The 14,550-nt window shown below is 41.5% G+C and overlaps 1 protein-coding gene across 6 annotated transcripts in view; it reads left to right on the top strand.

The window, feature by feature from the left end:
- KCTD1 (potassium channel tetramerization domain containing 1) overlaps positions 1 to 14,550 on the top strand; it is a 104,486-nt gene that overhangs the window by 65,930 nt on the left and 24,006 nt on the right. For 5 of the 6 annotated variants that reach the window (XM_050323110.1, XM_050322852.1, XM_050323205.1 and 2 more), the window contains one exon: positions 4,437 to 4,615. In XM_050323110.1, coding sequence (XP_050179067.1) covers positions 4,452 to 4,615 — 164 coding nt within the window. In that variant the 5' untranslated portion in view covers positions 4,437 to 4,451. Of the gene's footprint in view, positions 1 to 3,895; positions 3,983 to 4,436; positions 4,616 to 14,550 lie in introns of those variants that run through there. The other variant, XM_050322941.1, reaches the window with a different exon arrangement.

Below are 14,550 nucleotides of genomic sequence, written 5' to 3' on the forward strand. Positions count from 1 at the left end.
GCTGTGACGGGGAATACCCAATAATTAATACTGAGTAGCATATATACTCTTGCCTGAGCTGGGCTGGCTCACAGCAGGGAAGATGTTGGCTATAATAACCCCAACCAACAGTGTCTTGACCTGCAACCTGAAATGATCCTTGCTTCCAGTGACTCAAGTAGATGGTTTGTACTTGAATGTCAGTCCTTCTGTGTGTGAGCTCTGGTTGTCTTGTAGTGGCATGGTTTTTGTCAAGGTTTCAGACTTAAGAGCGGAACTGGGATGACTTTACTCAAAACCACAGAGTGTAAATAACACTTCTGACAACAGTGCTAATATTCTGAGGGGAAGAGGAAGCCTCCTGTCTCTTAAATTTTTGTACACTAAGAACACTGTGATGACTCACATTCTTTGGATATCTCTTATTTCTTCCACTTGCTACCAGAAGACTGACGTGGTTCCTATGTTATTGTTGCTTGGTAGAGCAATTGCATGAGTGCCCATCTCAGCCTTGCAACTACTGTGTTTTTTCAACCCCAATAAAGGATTATTCTTTAACAATATTCTTGAACGGAGTTGGGGAGAAGATGGTATAGAAGAAACAGACAGGGAGAAGAGCTCTGAGAGCTCTCCTCCATGATCCTCAGTCCCCTTTGGTAGGAAAACATCTAAATCATACAGATTTTAGTAAATACTAGGAGGAGTAGTTCAGAGATGGCTGTTTTTGCTTCTGTTGAGGTGGTAAGAGGGCTTGCCTGGAGCAGAAAATGCGAAGCAGGTTCAGATATACTCAAAAGACCTGTGCCTGTGAACTACTTCTTGTGGAAAGACTCCTTCAAATATCATCAAGAAAGTGGACAAGCCCCAAACTGCACTAATAGAGCAGAGCTTCTGATTGCTGAACCAAAACTGAAAAGTTTTATACAACCTAAATGCCTTTAACTTGCCTAGCACACAGATTTTGGCCCTTTTGAGTACATAGTTTTAGTAATACATTAATTCTGAGTGGAAATGGGAAGTAATTTTTATGAGAAGCTGTTGGGGGGGGAAATCATCTTTCAATACGAATAATGATAAATGTTTTACAGGGTATTTGAAGTATTTTGGTTCATAGGAACTGCTGTAAAACTGACAATTTCCTGTTCCTACCTGATTTTTTTTTCTTGTAGGATAAATACTAAAATATTTGAGAAAAAAAGCTATCAAGTGACAAGCAGACTGTTGACAGGTCAGGAAGGTCACTGCCCATCCAGCCACTGCAGGTGCTAGCTCTGCTTTGTGTCCCACTCATGAACAAAGCTGATGCAGTTCCTGAGGCAGACAACAGCCTCTGGGATCTCCCATGTGGGAACAGCTGTGGCTGAGCTCTGAACCCATTTCTGGGTGCATGTCTCACCTGCTTGATATCAGTAAAGGGTTCTGAAGAGCTTTTTGAATCTTTTTTTTTTGTCAGCTGTTCTAGATAGTTTACTAGATCCTCCTGAGTTTAGTTTCTATGACTTCCTTCTCTCCTCCTGTAGTTCTTTCTAAGGAATTATATTTGTAGTCACATTAGGTGGTAGAAGATTAATAATTTACCAGCAGTGCCTTGTTATTATCATTTTTTACCAAAGCTTGTTCACTTCCATGTTTGCAGTAATCCCATGCAAGGCATGTGTTTCTTCAGAGAGGCTGTTTGGCCCTGTGTTATCCTTTCCATAGCTGAACTAATACAGTGATTTTAACTAATGTAATGATATAATTCTGGTCTGTTAAATGCCATACACATTGGATGGTTACCTTCTGTGCTGTGACTGTGATATTGCACATTAAAAAAAATGGGTTTTTTTAAAGTTCTTCGAATCCCGTTTCTGGTTTAATTTCTCTGGGGCAACTGCAGTAGAAATACCATTGCCTAATTTCAAAGTGGTCTTCAAAACAGTAGTGAACTGGTTTTATCCGGGGAAATATGCTTTGTGAGTAAAGATTGGAGCAATCTTAACGTTATGGTGCTTAATAACTAAACATTGAGAAGATGGGCGTTGTTTCATGAGATTCAATAAATGCAGGTAAATTGAAGAGGAAATGTTGAAAAGGAGGAGGCTGAAGACAGCAAAAGGTTTTATTACAAAGCATTTTTATTTCTTGGGAATCTTAGTAGGCAAACTGTGTAAATGGCAGATTGGTTCCAACTTGGGTTTGGAAACTGGTTCCCTTTTCTTATGTCTTGTGGAGTTTTTTGCCTTGTAAAATGCCCCCAGTCCTCCGACCTATCTCCCATCCTGGCAGTGGTGTTCATACTACACATTCTTCTACTGCTTTGTACAGCCAGTGCTATCGCAGCTATGCTGAATGAGGTCCCAGCCTAACTACAATATTAACCCTGCAAATCTGTTCATTTTCTCTTGAGCAGCCCCAGGCAGGGTATACAGGAGAATGTGTCCAATTGAAAAACTATTACAGACTCGGTGGTGCTGCAGTGTGTTAAATTGCAAGAGAGCTGTGTTTTTTCTGCCAGAGAGGATCCTGCTAAGGGAGATGGTGGTGTCTGTCTCATACAAGTTACAGAATTTGTTTTTCATTTTAGTCTCAGCTTTCGTTGGTGATTTTATCTTTATCTTTGCCAAACAGTTTGTCTGCTTTTAAACACTGAAATGTGTTCCTGAGACCTGCTGCTTTCCTCCCACTAATTGTCCAACACATGCTTTTCCCCCCCCACCCCTAGTTTGTATCAGTCCCTGCCTTCTTACTTTCACCTTTCCAGTTGTTGTTTTTAATTTTTTCTTCATTATTTTATTAAATACTGTACTGCAGATCAGTAGCATCTTGGGTGGTGGTTGTACCACATAGCATTTGTAGCAGACATTAGTTTTGCATAGCGTGTGTACCTTATTTTGTCTGGACTTGTCTTCTTTGCGCTGCAGGCACCTCCTCAAGCAATTGTAGTGATTAAGCCTGGTATTTCTGCAGATTTATATTAACTTCTGCTTATAAAGAAACAGAAGAAACCCAACCCTTCCCCCCACACACCATCTAAACTAGATATTTTTCTTCATTCCCTTCGTTTTTATCAGTGTTAGACCTTAGCTTGCTTTTGTGTATGAGAGAAAATTAGTTAAATACCTTGTGGTTTATAGGTGCCTTTTGTTACATATTACTTGGATTTATTGTGCAACGTTGGCCTGTAAATCATATCAGTCAGACATTTACCTGGCTCATTTTGCCTTTATGGTTTGGAGTCTTTTAGCAGCCACGAAAAATGGAGAAATGATGTTTTTGGCGGTGGCGGGCTTTGCTAGTCCGAGTGCCCTGTACCTCTCTCTGTCTCTCTCACGGCAGCGCTCCGCTCTGGCGAGGTTTGCTGCTTGGCTCTGAGGAGGTGTTTACAAGGAACCCATTACTTTGTGCAGCTGAAAGACAGTGCTGAAAAGAACAAAGGGAGTTTTGTGATGAAGTGTATCTGACTTCTCGCTGCTTTGCTTACCTTTTAAATGTAAAACTTAGTCATTTGCAAGGGCTTCTAGTTCTCAGGGCATCCCTATAAGATCCCGTGTGGGGCTTTCCTTCAGTCGAAAGCGGTGTTGTCTCAAAACCGCTCGGGAGCGCATTTCTATTTTAATCCCCGACTTTGCCTGCCGCCTGCCTTCCTGGCTCCAGCTCACCGCCCTGCCCTGCCCTGCCCCACCCGCCGCGCAGGCGGCCGCTGCTCCGCGCTGCCGGTGCGGCGCTCCTGCCTTTGGGACTAAAAGTTGGTCTCGCCAGCAGAGCATCGGCTCCCGCTCCGCGCTCGGAGCTCGCCGGCCTCGGGGAAGCCGCACAAGACCTGCAGCCTATGCGGGGCACGCGGGGGCAGCTGTGGCCATACGTATAACTTTTAAATGGAAAATGTCTTTCTCAAAGGCTGTCGATGTCCAGTGGTCTGCAGTCCATGAGCAGTTGACTAGTCCAGGTGTTTCTGCTTCTGTTCCCGTGCTATGTGAATTGGGAATTCGCGAGAAGAGTGTGCAGGATGGAGGAGTTGAGGGTTTGTATTTCTGTTCTGGTGGTATGAGAGTGACGGAGGGCTTGGGAAGGAACAGAAAGCCTACCTGGGGTTGTCTTAATTAAGGAAAATACTGTTCTTGGTCTTTTTGTCTGCAGCTCTTTCTGTCGGTGTCTTTATCAACTCTTAAAAAAGAGAATGACCTTTTTTGATGGTATGGATTGACTGTCACAAATAGTATTCAGGAAAAACTTATTTACTGAATGTGATTTCTGGTTTGTGGGTTTTATCAGTGCGTTTTGCCCCACTTATTTAAAAGTGTAGCCAGTTAAAACTCTTAAAACTAGATTAATTTTAAAAACTACCAAGTACTTCTCTGTGCTTTACTAAGGAGAAAGTCTTAATCTAAGACTATGAAACAGTGCTATTAATTCGAGACTGTGGGGTTCTGTGAGGTTCTTAAGGAGATCATTAACCCAGGTCTATCTCTTCACAGGACAGTCGGCCCAATATGTCAAGACCTCTGATCACTAGATCCCCTGCATCTCCATTGAACAATCAAGGCATCCCCACTCCAGCACAGCTCACAAAATCCAACGCACCAGTTCACATTGATGTGGGTGGGCACATGTATACCAGCAGCTTGGCCACGCTTACAAAATATCCCGATTCCAGGTAACTTTAAAAAGCTTGTTCTGCATGTCTTTGGCAACTCCTTTTCTTCCATTTCATGCTTGGATGTCCTGGGATTGTCTCAGAATGATGAATTTAGTTCCCTTTGTTTCAAAATTAAATTAGCTTTCTTTGTTCGTAGGCAGTTAAGAGACTGACTTTTCTTTCCCTGCTCCGCTGTGTTTCCAGCAAATGGCACTTCTGCAAATCCCTATGTGTATGTACTAAAACAAAGCTGATAGTAAAGAGCACTTACTTTCTACTACCTAGGATTCTGGTTTTATGCCAGGACACCCATTCTGTGGTTTGTTGCATTCAAAAACTGTAGCGATAATGCATTTAAGCCCAAAGGTGGGGGTGTTGGGGTATTTGCTTTGTTTCTTTTGGAGCAGTAACCGCTCTCCTGTACTGTCAACGTGTAATGTCTGATATGTCACTTGAGGTGAAGGCAAGGTTGAATGTGATAAAATACAGCACGGTATTAACTGAATACCTTTTATATAATCTTGGGACTTTTCAAACAGTTAGGCTCTTACCTCTCATGTACCTTTCGAATTAAGTATTTGTGACTCTGGTAGCTTGCTGGTATTAAGCAGTTAGAAAGCTGTTGCATGTGTAAGCAAATGGTGTATGTACAGTAAAGGTGCATCTTTAAGGAAACAGCAGTGGATTGAACAGTGTGTGTGGGTATTAGATGGGGGGGTGGCAGACAAACACTAAAGTGGTGCTGTAATTCTAAGAGTTGGTTATCAGATAGCAGGTGTTGATTGTGTCCACTGTGTTAGTCTACACCTTGCCCTTCACCACCCAATCCTGCTCTAGAGGGAAGGCAGTGTTACATTTGTACTCTTTCCAGCATTTCAGGGGGGAGGTTTTGAGTTTCTTGATTCCGCGGCTCTGACTTGCCTCTCCAAAGGGTACAAAGCAAGCTTCATGGGATGTGATCTTGTTCAAAGCCTGGGTTTCAGTGGTATTACTGCCTCTGCAGCCTCAGCTCATAATACTAGGTGGACTGAAGTAGTGCTCCTAGTAGACACTGGGAGCTGACAGGACTAGAGGAAAAGAACAGTAAATGCAGGTATATGGAAGAGAAACAGCTGAGCACATGGCCTTGCTTATGACAACCTCCTCAAGGAAGGCCAGGCAGAGGGAAGAGTAGCCATGCCAAAGCCCAGATTTACCAGGAGAGATTGAAGCAGTGTGTGGAAAAACTTGAACTGTTCTTCGAAAACCAAATAGGTCATTTTTGCGGAATTTTTTTAGGAGCTCCTTGTGCTCAGCTACTAGTAGTTGTGATTACTTAGTGGATTTTTGGTAATTGCAGCAGTGATGGTGTCTGACAGTGTTGTCTGTGCAGTATGAGAGGCTGCTGCTTCTGTTTGCATGTCAAATTCACAAAGACAGTATATTACTTCAAGTGAAGAAACGCTGAAATATCTTTTATAAGTGTTTATGGTGGCAGTGGAATTTAAGCTTAATGTATTCTGTGTTCCACTGAGCCATTGTAGCACTTGAAAGTGAAAGCTATGCCTATAGTATCAAAGCCAGTTTAATAAATTAAACATTTTAAAGCTCTTCAAACGTAATTTAAAGAAAACCCAAACTCTGAGTTACAGTCATTCTGTTTCAAGTCGTTCTGACATGTGTTTGTGTTTCAGTTCTGACAGTGTCTTTTGAACCTCTTGATGAGTGAATATTTCCAGTGTAGCTGTTAGAACCTGGAATTCCCAGCCAATTCCAGAACTTGAGAGGTGTTTTTTTTAACATTAGCAGCTTCAAAAGAGCAATTATTAAACTTGTTTGAATGTCAAGACAATGGCATGAAGCAATATGCCAGAAATTATGATATAGTTGCTTGGAGTTTGTCTGTGAGATTTTACCATAAAGTTTTTTTCCAGTGGAGGATTGGGATGAGGGGTGTATATGTGTGTGTATATATATATATATTACCAAGCGCTCACTATATATAAAATATTTATATTTATATATAGTGAGCGCTAGGTAAAAATTATCCAGTAATTGGACATGAATACAAATTGTTTCTTGAAGCCTGACCTGGTCACTTTATATCCGGAGTCTAACTCTGTTATGCAAAGTTAACACAAGGTTTTGGTCAACATGGTTTATATGTTTCTTTTTCTGCCAATATCACATGTGTGAATGATACCTAAACTAAGGCAAGGCCTCGTAGATATTTTTGGACTAGTTGAAACCTCCTGAGACTTACTGCCACATGAAGTATTTTCTGTGAAAAATAAGGTCTTGATTATCTTACCTGAAAGAGCTCTGCTCCAGGGATGAGTCAAGGCATAGGTTGCAGGCTCCAGCATCTAACAGGTTGAGACATGAAAGTCATTAGGGTTCTGACTCGTATTACATGTAGTCTAAGGGGCCAGAAGCCTAAAGTGAACCTTTCATCTGTGGGCCAGGTACCAGTCATCTTTCTTTGTGAGATTGAAAGGGGTGATATCCAAAACAGCAGCTTTGGAGTCACTGTGACTTGCTAGTGTGAAAACCTTTTCTGATAGAGCAGTCTCTGCTTTGGAGCAAGTATACTCTTCTTTCTCCTTTGGGCTCACATCTTGTACCTCTCTATTTTCTCCTTCCTGGGTAGTAGAGTGGAAATTGGAAATATTACTTTAAAAAAGAGTTCCTTAAATGAGGAACTTTACCTTACCAAAGGAACTCTTTATCTTACCAAAGGTAAAGACTTGTAGCTTGCAGGGCTCACTTTCCATAATTTTTCTGTTAGATCCCTCAACCTAGTTTGTGCCTTGATATGCAAAATACCTACTGACAGGTATCCATTCATTACTCCAAAGAAACCCTGGTGTGACTGTAAGAGTGTCTTGCCACTGCTGCTGCATCCCTGCCCTTTGCTATGATTCCATTGTGGGCTTCTCTCAAATGCTTTTGTGATTGAAGAACCCAGGCTATCTGTGCTTTAGCCAAAGGCTGACACAGTGAAGCAATCCAACAGACAAGCAGCTTATCTTGTTTTGAGTAATGCTAGAATTTTAAATTCTGAACCTGGAGTAATGCTTAAAAAAACCCTCAAAATAGTTTAAAAGTCCGGTAGCATGTCATTTGAAAGAGACCAGTTACATTCTGTACCGAGGAGAACCTACTGTTTTCACAAGGAAAATCCCATATGAATACTTTATCTCATCAACAGGCTTCAGGTTCTCCCAAGACTCCAGTGAGACCATGCCTCAGACATTATATCTCTTGCAGCTGCATAATACAATTTACCAGACTTAGGCTTCAAGAAGAGGCAGTTTGAATCAATATATCTACCAGGAAGACCTAATGCAAGGTCAATCTGCTGAAATAAATAGCAATTTTCTTTGAATGCCTGAGGAGGGGGCAGGTGTCCTTTTATGCAGCTCTCTCCACCAAGATTATAGACCTTGGTATATTTACCCATATACAGATTGTTCCTTCTGTTGTGAGCTACTGACTGATGGTTGTTCATATATTGTGTCAGTGTGAACAGACCAAACAAATTGTTTGTATTCTATGAGGAATCTTACAGTTCTGGAACTTGTTCTGGTTTATTCTGGGTCACGCCTTCTTCTTCTCAACAGCCTTTGGTTTACTTTAAGTTACCAGATCTTCAGGTTGATATTTGGCAACACACAGAGTTACCTGTTAAAGATTTGGGTGCACTAATTCTTTTTTTTTTTTTTATTACTTGGTTTTTGCAAGTGAAAGGTTTTTTTTTTAAAAAGTTTATTTTCTGCTGCCCAGAAAAAAAAAATTATTCCAGGGAAGATGGATCCAAGATGAGGGTCTGCTAAAGGAGCCTTTCTCCCCTGAGAGCTGAGGCACATGCATGCCATCCCATTGTTCCCTATCGTCACCAGAGAGTCTGATGAAAACAGGTTGAGGTGTTAGGATTTATGATTATGAAGAGAGGAAGCACTGGCCTGTTAGTTTTGATACTTAAACCTGAGCAGCCTACTTTCCTTCCAGTGCATTATCATCTTGCAGTAGGATTGAACCCTTTGCTTGGAGTTGGCATTCTTACATCTTGCAGCCTTAATGCTGTCTGCATGGCATCTACCAGAAGTTGTTGTGTATCTGGCTGTGACAACCTCAACTGACTATCAGAACTAAATGGGAAGATGTTTAACTTTGATCATATGAGCATCAGCTGTCTGATATCTCTGATATCAGCAATATCAGCAGTGTTGTCTATCTCATGTGTTCAAAGCATCTGAACTTTTAATTAGTTCTGTTCAAGTCATCTGGTACAAATATTTGCACAACACCACGGCGTTGGATTGCCACATCCTATATTCTCATTTAAAACATCGTATATATTTCTTTGTGGAACTTTTTGGGGTATCTGCTTGTGTTACTACAGCTCCCATCTAGAGTTACTCCCTGCATATGAAGATGGATTCTTCTTATACAGTATTTCACAATACTTCCAAATTTCTGCCCAGGGCTATTTCAGGTTTTCATATGAACCAATCCATTCGTGTCCCAGTTTTCTTACCCAATCTTTACTCTCAGCCCTCAGGGAAATTAAATTTCACACACTTGGATCTAGTTAGGACACTGGCATTTTTTTTTATTGGGAAGAGTTTCTTTTGCATCAAGAGCACAGAATTACTTAGGAGAATGCCCAGGCTGTCCTTGGCCTTTTTTGACAGTTTGCAAGCAAGACTTACCCTTCATAGGCTGTGTAGGTAGACTTTCAAGGACATGCCATAGAGCTCATTTCTATTGTCTGTAGACTGTCCCCAGTTCCAAAACAAGACACTGGCATGGCCCTTAATTCAAACTTCTGGAGATTGCAACACCATGCTGGACACTTCTGCCTCTGTAGGAGATGTGCTTCTGTAAAGGTGGTCTGCACGTTGTATAGGGCTCCTTCTGTAATGCCTCCATGAAATCAGCCCTGTCACAACTTTCCTACTCACCTTGGATAGTACCTCTCACATTGCTGTAAGTTATGCTAATGACTGGAAGAAATAAATCCAAAATTTTTTAACTTAATGAACATTTGAGGATTTTTTTTTTTTAGGGAAATATCGATAGAGTAAGTGTTGCTACATCTTTATTTCCGCTCTCCTTATTTGGATTCATCTTCCTGAGAGGTACATCTCTATCTGTGAAGGTATTTGGTGACCTTTCTAGAGTAGCAACATCAAAGTCTGATGAGGTGGTAATATGTAAATCAACATGATACTGCAGGAACTAGACTACAATAGGCTTGCACTTTTTGACAACAAATACTGTGTTGCAAGTTGTAAACAGAAAGCTTCCATGAGAGTTTTCAGTATTGCTGTACACCAGCTCTGTCTGCTGTATTAGCATGAATGTTCCAGGTCGCAGCTTTTTAATATTTTGTAACGTTCCTGGCATGTGGGAAATAGGCAGAAGAAGTTGGCAGAGGCTCATTTCAGTCTTCATTACCTATCCTGTCTTACTCATCTTATTATTCACCTTTTGTGTTTCATCATTTGATCACTGCTGGTCTTGTGGCAAGGGAAAGGGAGGACTTGGGATAGGGAAACACACTGACTCTTGCTGACCTGTTCTGTGACCCAAGATAACTGATTCAACTTTGAGCTTCAGCTGCTTCCTACCAAGGTTAACATAAAAGCAATTTGTAAAGTGCTTTGGGATGATGACTGAAAGTGTAAAAGATTACTATCTCTAAACATAAATAATTATAGATGCCAGTAACTGAGATAGAATGGTTTATGATGTTGGTATCATCAGTAACATGTATTAGTAAAAAATGAAATGTTGATTCATGAGGACCCAACTCAATACACTTAGGCAGTACAGTTTTTTTGGTTGGTGTGACCATGTATAGAGACTTGAGAAGAAGATAGAAACAGAACTGTGAATGATAACTATAATTCATGCCTATTTCCAGAAATTCAGAGAATTTACGCAACTGATACTGTAAAGAGACATTTTTTTGTAACATACATCTGTCAATAAAGAGCTCAGAGCGGTATTTTCTGGTCCTGGCTGAACCGAGATTAATTGTAGCTCTAGGTATATGTATTGAACTTTGGGTATATATTGACCTAATTTTGCCTCAATTAATGATCACCACAGGTCAGTCATCACTGTCACCTCAGTAGAAGTAAATGTTTTCCAAATTGTAGTCCTGTAATATGTCTAACTTGCAAGGTCAGCAAGTTGCTGCTTTTGCTCGTGGCTGGTGACTAGTGAAAGAAATAGCACCATCAGATTAGCAGGTCCTCACATCTCGTGATCAGTAACTAGTGGTGACTCATCACTGAAAGGAACCATGGAGTTGATGTCTGTCTTCCTGCTCTAAATGCCAGTAAAAGTAGGTTTATGTATTATTTATTTGGAGGATAAAAAGTAGTGGTTTGTACTTGTCTGAATGCTTTTGCACTCAAATGTGTAAAATTACAGCAAAATGAAGATAGTGAATTGTTAGGGCATTCTTTGCATGGAAGAAGACCCAGAGAAACTAGATTTGCAGACTTAATATCACAGGAGTTCATACCATGCTTATCTATGGCTAACTGGCTACAAAAGTGTACATGGAAATGTTCAGAGGCATACGTGTCTACATTCAGGAGTGCTGGAAAGTTAAAGGCTTCCTCTCCTTATTTCTGAGGCTAGTAATCCTCAGAAATAACAAAGATTTTTCTTGAGGGGAAAGAAGAAGATCCATATCCGTATCACCAGTATATACATTCATTTGTGAGTCGGCTAATGTGAGTTTGTATGGGTTGGATCAACCTGTGACTCAGGCAGAGGGGAGGGGAGGTTGTCAATAACTAGTTTAAAGGCCTGTGTTTTGAGAAATCCTTTCATTGCAAAGGCTGCTTGATGCCAGCTTGGTGGATAGAAATTTGTGGATGAGAAGCAGTTTGTTACAATGCCTGCACATTTCTAGACAGTAGCGTGGCTTCATGAACTAGACTGAAGGCCCCCAAGCAGTATTTCTCACTCTGCCTGACCAAGAAAATAGTTGGGAAGATAAAACAAAGTGCTGAGGCTGTGGGTCTGTGGGCAAAAGCCTATTAGAAACTGAGGTGGCACTGAAGTATTCTGCTTATTGGTCATTTCTGGTAGGGCCTGTGTTTAACCATAGTTATGAGGTTCAGTGTTTTGCTTTGCCTTTTACTTTACTTACTCCTTGCACTCGGGAACCTCTGTGTGTCAGCACAAGGTTCTCATTCTGCTCCCACATAAACTGTTTGTACTCCACTGGTCTTTCATAAATTGCAATGTAGTTGCTAAGCAAGTTGGCATCTAGTACATACGTAATTGCAGAAGCAAACATTTGGCTTCCAGTTTTACCGTCAACACCCGTCCACTTCTTGGGTGTGTTTGGAGCTTTAGGATATAGATTCCAACTTCTGGCTTACTTCTTTCTGGTAATGATCAGCCTCCTGCCTGGGTGTCATGTATACAAGTGTGCTTGCAATTTGGGGATGTATTTGCAAAGGTTGCATACGAAATGGTGAAAACTGGTTAGGACCCAACGGTTATCTGCAGTCATTTTAATGCAAATAAGACACAAATGCTGTGTTGGCCAGAGGAGTGTCATCGGTTCCTGTTATGTGAACTTTTCCTCAAACTTCACCAGTCTGCAGTTTATTCAAATGTCATAACCAGACAAGTGTCATCTGGCAAGATTTATTTCTCCTTTTGTCTTCTGTGCTCAATTTTTCTTTCCCTTTAGTCTACAATTCTCAAGATGTCACTGTCTCTTTGACTGTTGCCTTTCAGTATCTTTTTTTCTGTCCCTGTTCTGCTCTGAGCATCGACCCTACTTCTGTCATCTAAATTCCCTCACTGCTTTGTCTTCATTTCTTTTTCACCTAGATTCTTTTATCTCGGTTGAAAAGGGCCAGAGCTCACAAAGGTCACAAGTGATCTTTACCTGACCAAATCAAAGCGTATTGCTTGCTTGCCTGTCCTTTTCTCCATGCACGTGCTTGGTTTTCTGGCTCCTGTTAATGATGAGCTTTCTTTGAGTAGGTGAGCACCCAGCATATTTTATAGCTGTCTCAGGTGATGCTTTCGCTCTTGGTGACATCAGTTGAAAGGATTCTCTGAGACTCACTGATATTGATCTGTTCTTTCACCGAGTCTTTGAATCAGTAATCAAATAAATTGTTTCTAGCCCTGATGTGTACATTAGCTTGGGTCTGTAGGTCTCTTCGAGCACAGCTGTCTCTGCACCTCATCTGGACAATTTTCTAGGCACTTTCAGGGCACTTTCTGCCTGCTTGAGAGAACCAATGGGCTTTTGCAACAGTTTGAAAGCATTTAAGCTGAGCTTGTAGTTGCTACTCGTAGACTCTTTGAAGGGGAAAACTGCCTTTAGGAAAGGAATGGGCTCGCAGTCACTTTCCTACCCGGTCCTTCCACCGTGCAGCCCCATGTGTGCAGACACTTGGGCCAGCTCAGGTGCTCAGAGCAATATAGTGCGTCTGTCCACCTGGACTCGTTTATCCTGCTTCCAGCAAACTCAGCTGTGCTGCTGCGTCTGGTACCCAAGCTAATTACTGGAGACCTATCTTTTATGTTTTTACACACTGCTGCGGTTTGCAGAACAGGCACTGGGTGAAGGAGAGCAACACTGGCAATTCAGTTTCTGTGAATCAAAAACTTTCTGTTTGCAAAAGATTGAGAGAGGTAAAAGGGGAGAGTAATACAAAGATGCAAGGGTTTTGCTCATAAGATGAGATGGTTGAGCAACGCAGTGTTAAATGCAAGGGGGCATACTTCAGTAGTTCAACAATTTGTAAAGAGAAAGATTAATTCTACCTCCTAGACCCCAATGGGGTTTTCATGGTAAAATGTGACATGCCTGTCAATCAAATGGTAGACATAATTGTTCTTTAAGTGACCTATTAAAATCCCATTCCTTTTAATTAAAAATTGTGTCTGTGTTCTCACACAGACCATATTTGAATGGTAAAAGCTCTTTTCATATGAGGCACGTTGCAGGTAGAGAGCTGTCACAAGCTGTGTGACACACATGTGAAACAGGAGGAGTGATTGAAGTCCCAGTGCAGCAACATGTGGCTTGCCTTTGGCTCCCGCTGACACAGAGGGAGATGGAAGGATAAGCAGCATCTTCCAGGTCCACACCCAAACCCTTTGCATTCCTTGCCTAAGAAATTGCTTCGTAGTTGCTTATTGTGGCATAGAAAGTTATAATATACAGCATTTGCCATAAGTGTGTCACTTCAGAGCAAATGATGGATTACGTCCTTCCACACCCCAAAAGTTGTTCTTTGTGCTGTAATTAAAAAATAAATGTTGCAATGTTGAATTGGAAATATTTTGTGCCGTACAATGAATTTGTTTTGTTAGGTTGCCTGGATGTAATTGCAGCAATGTCAGTGCATTAAACTCGTGTCACGGGGTAATGGTTTCCTGCCACTACACCAGTGCCAAGGACTGCTTTGCTTAGCAGCTCTATTGCTGTTTATCTCCATCAGCCGTAGTGATTATTTTGTTTCTGCAAAACTTTTCTTTCTTAATTTGCTCCCTGTATGAATACTATAAATCATGGTTCTGTTCGAATGCTAACCACAAATCCTGAACAGTAGGAAGTGCTGCCATGCCAGGGAGAGGCTCAGCTGGGAGCTGGTTTTAGGTTCACCCAAACTTGTCAGTGATGCGAGGGGAAGAAGGCGTTCCAAACCGTGACAGTCTGCCGGGCCCCTTCTACCCATCTGAAAATTGATCCCTTTTAAACAGTTTAGAGGGCCCTGGGGGTCTTGCAGCTTACATAAAAAATGAAAGCCCTTCCTGTCTTAGAGCAGTGCAAGCAGTCAATACAAAAGAGAAAAATGATCTTTTAAGTGTATCCCATTGAATCCATTATCTCGAGGGCCCGTGCATGATACTTCATCAAAACATCATCGTCTTGGTGATACATGGGGGAGAGGGTGAGGTGGCGTTCGGGGGCA

The sequence above is a fragment of the Myiozetetes cayanensis genome, unplaced genomic scaffold (assembly GCF_022539395.1).
Source record: "Myiozetetes cayanensis isolate MyiCay16 unplaced genomic scaffold, myiCay2020 scf1, whole genome shotgun sequence".
Classification (NCBI taxonomy): domain Eukaryota; kingdom Metazoa; phylum Chordata; class Aves; order Passeriformes; family Tyrannidae; genus Myiozetetes; species Myiozetetes cayanensis.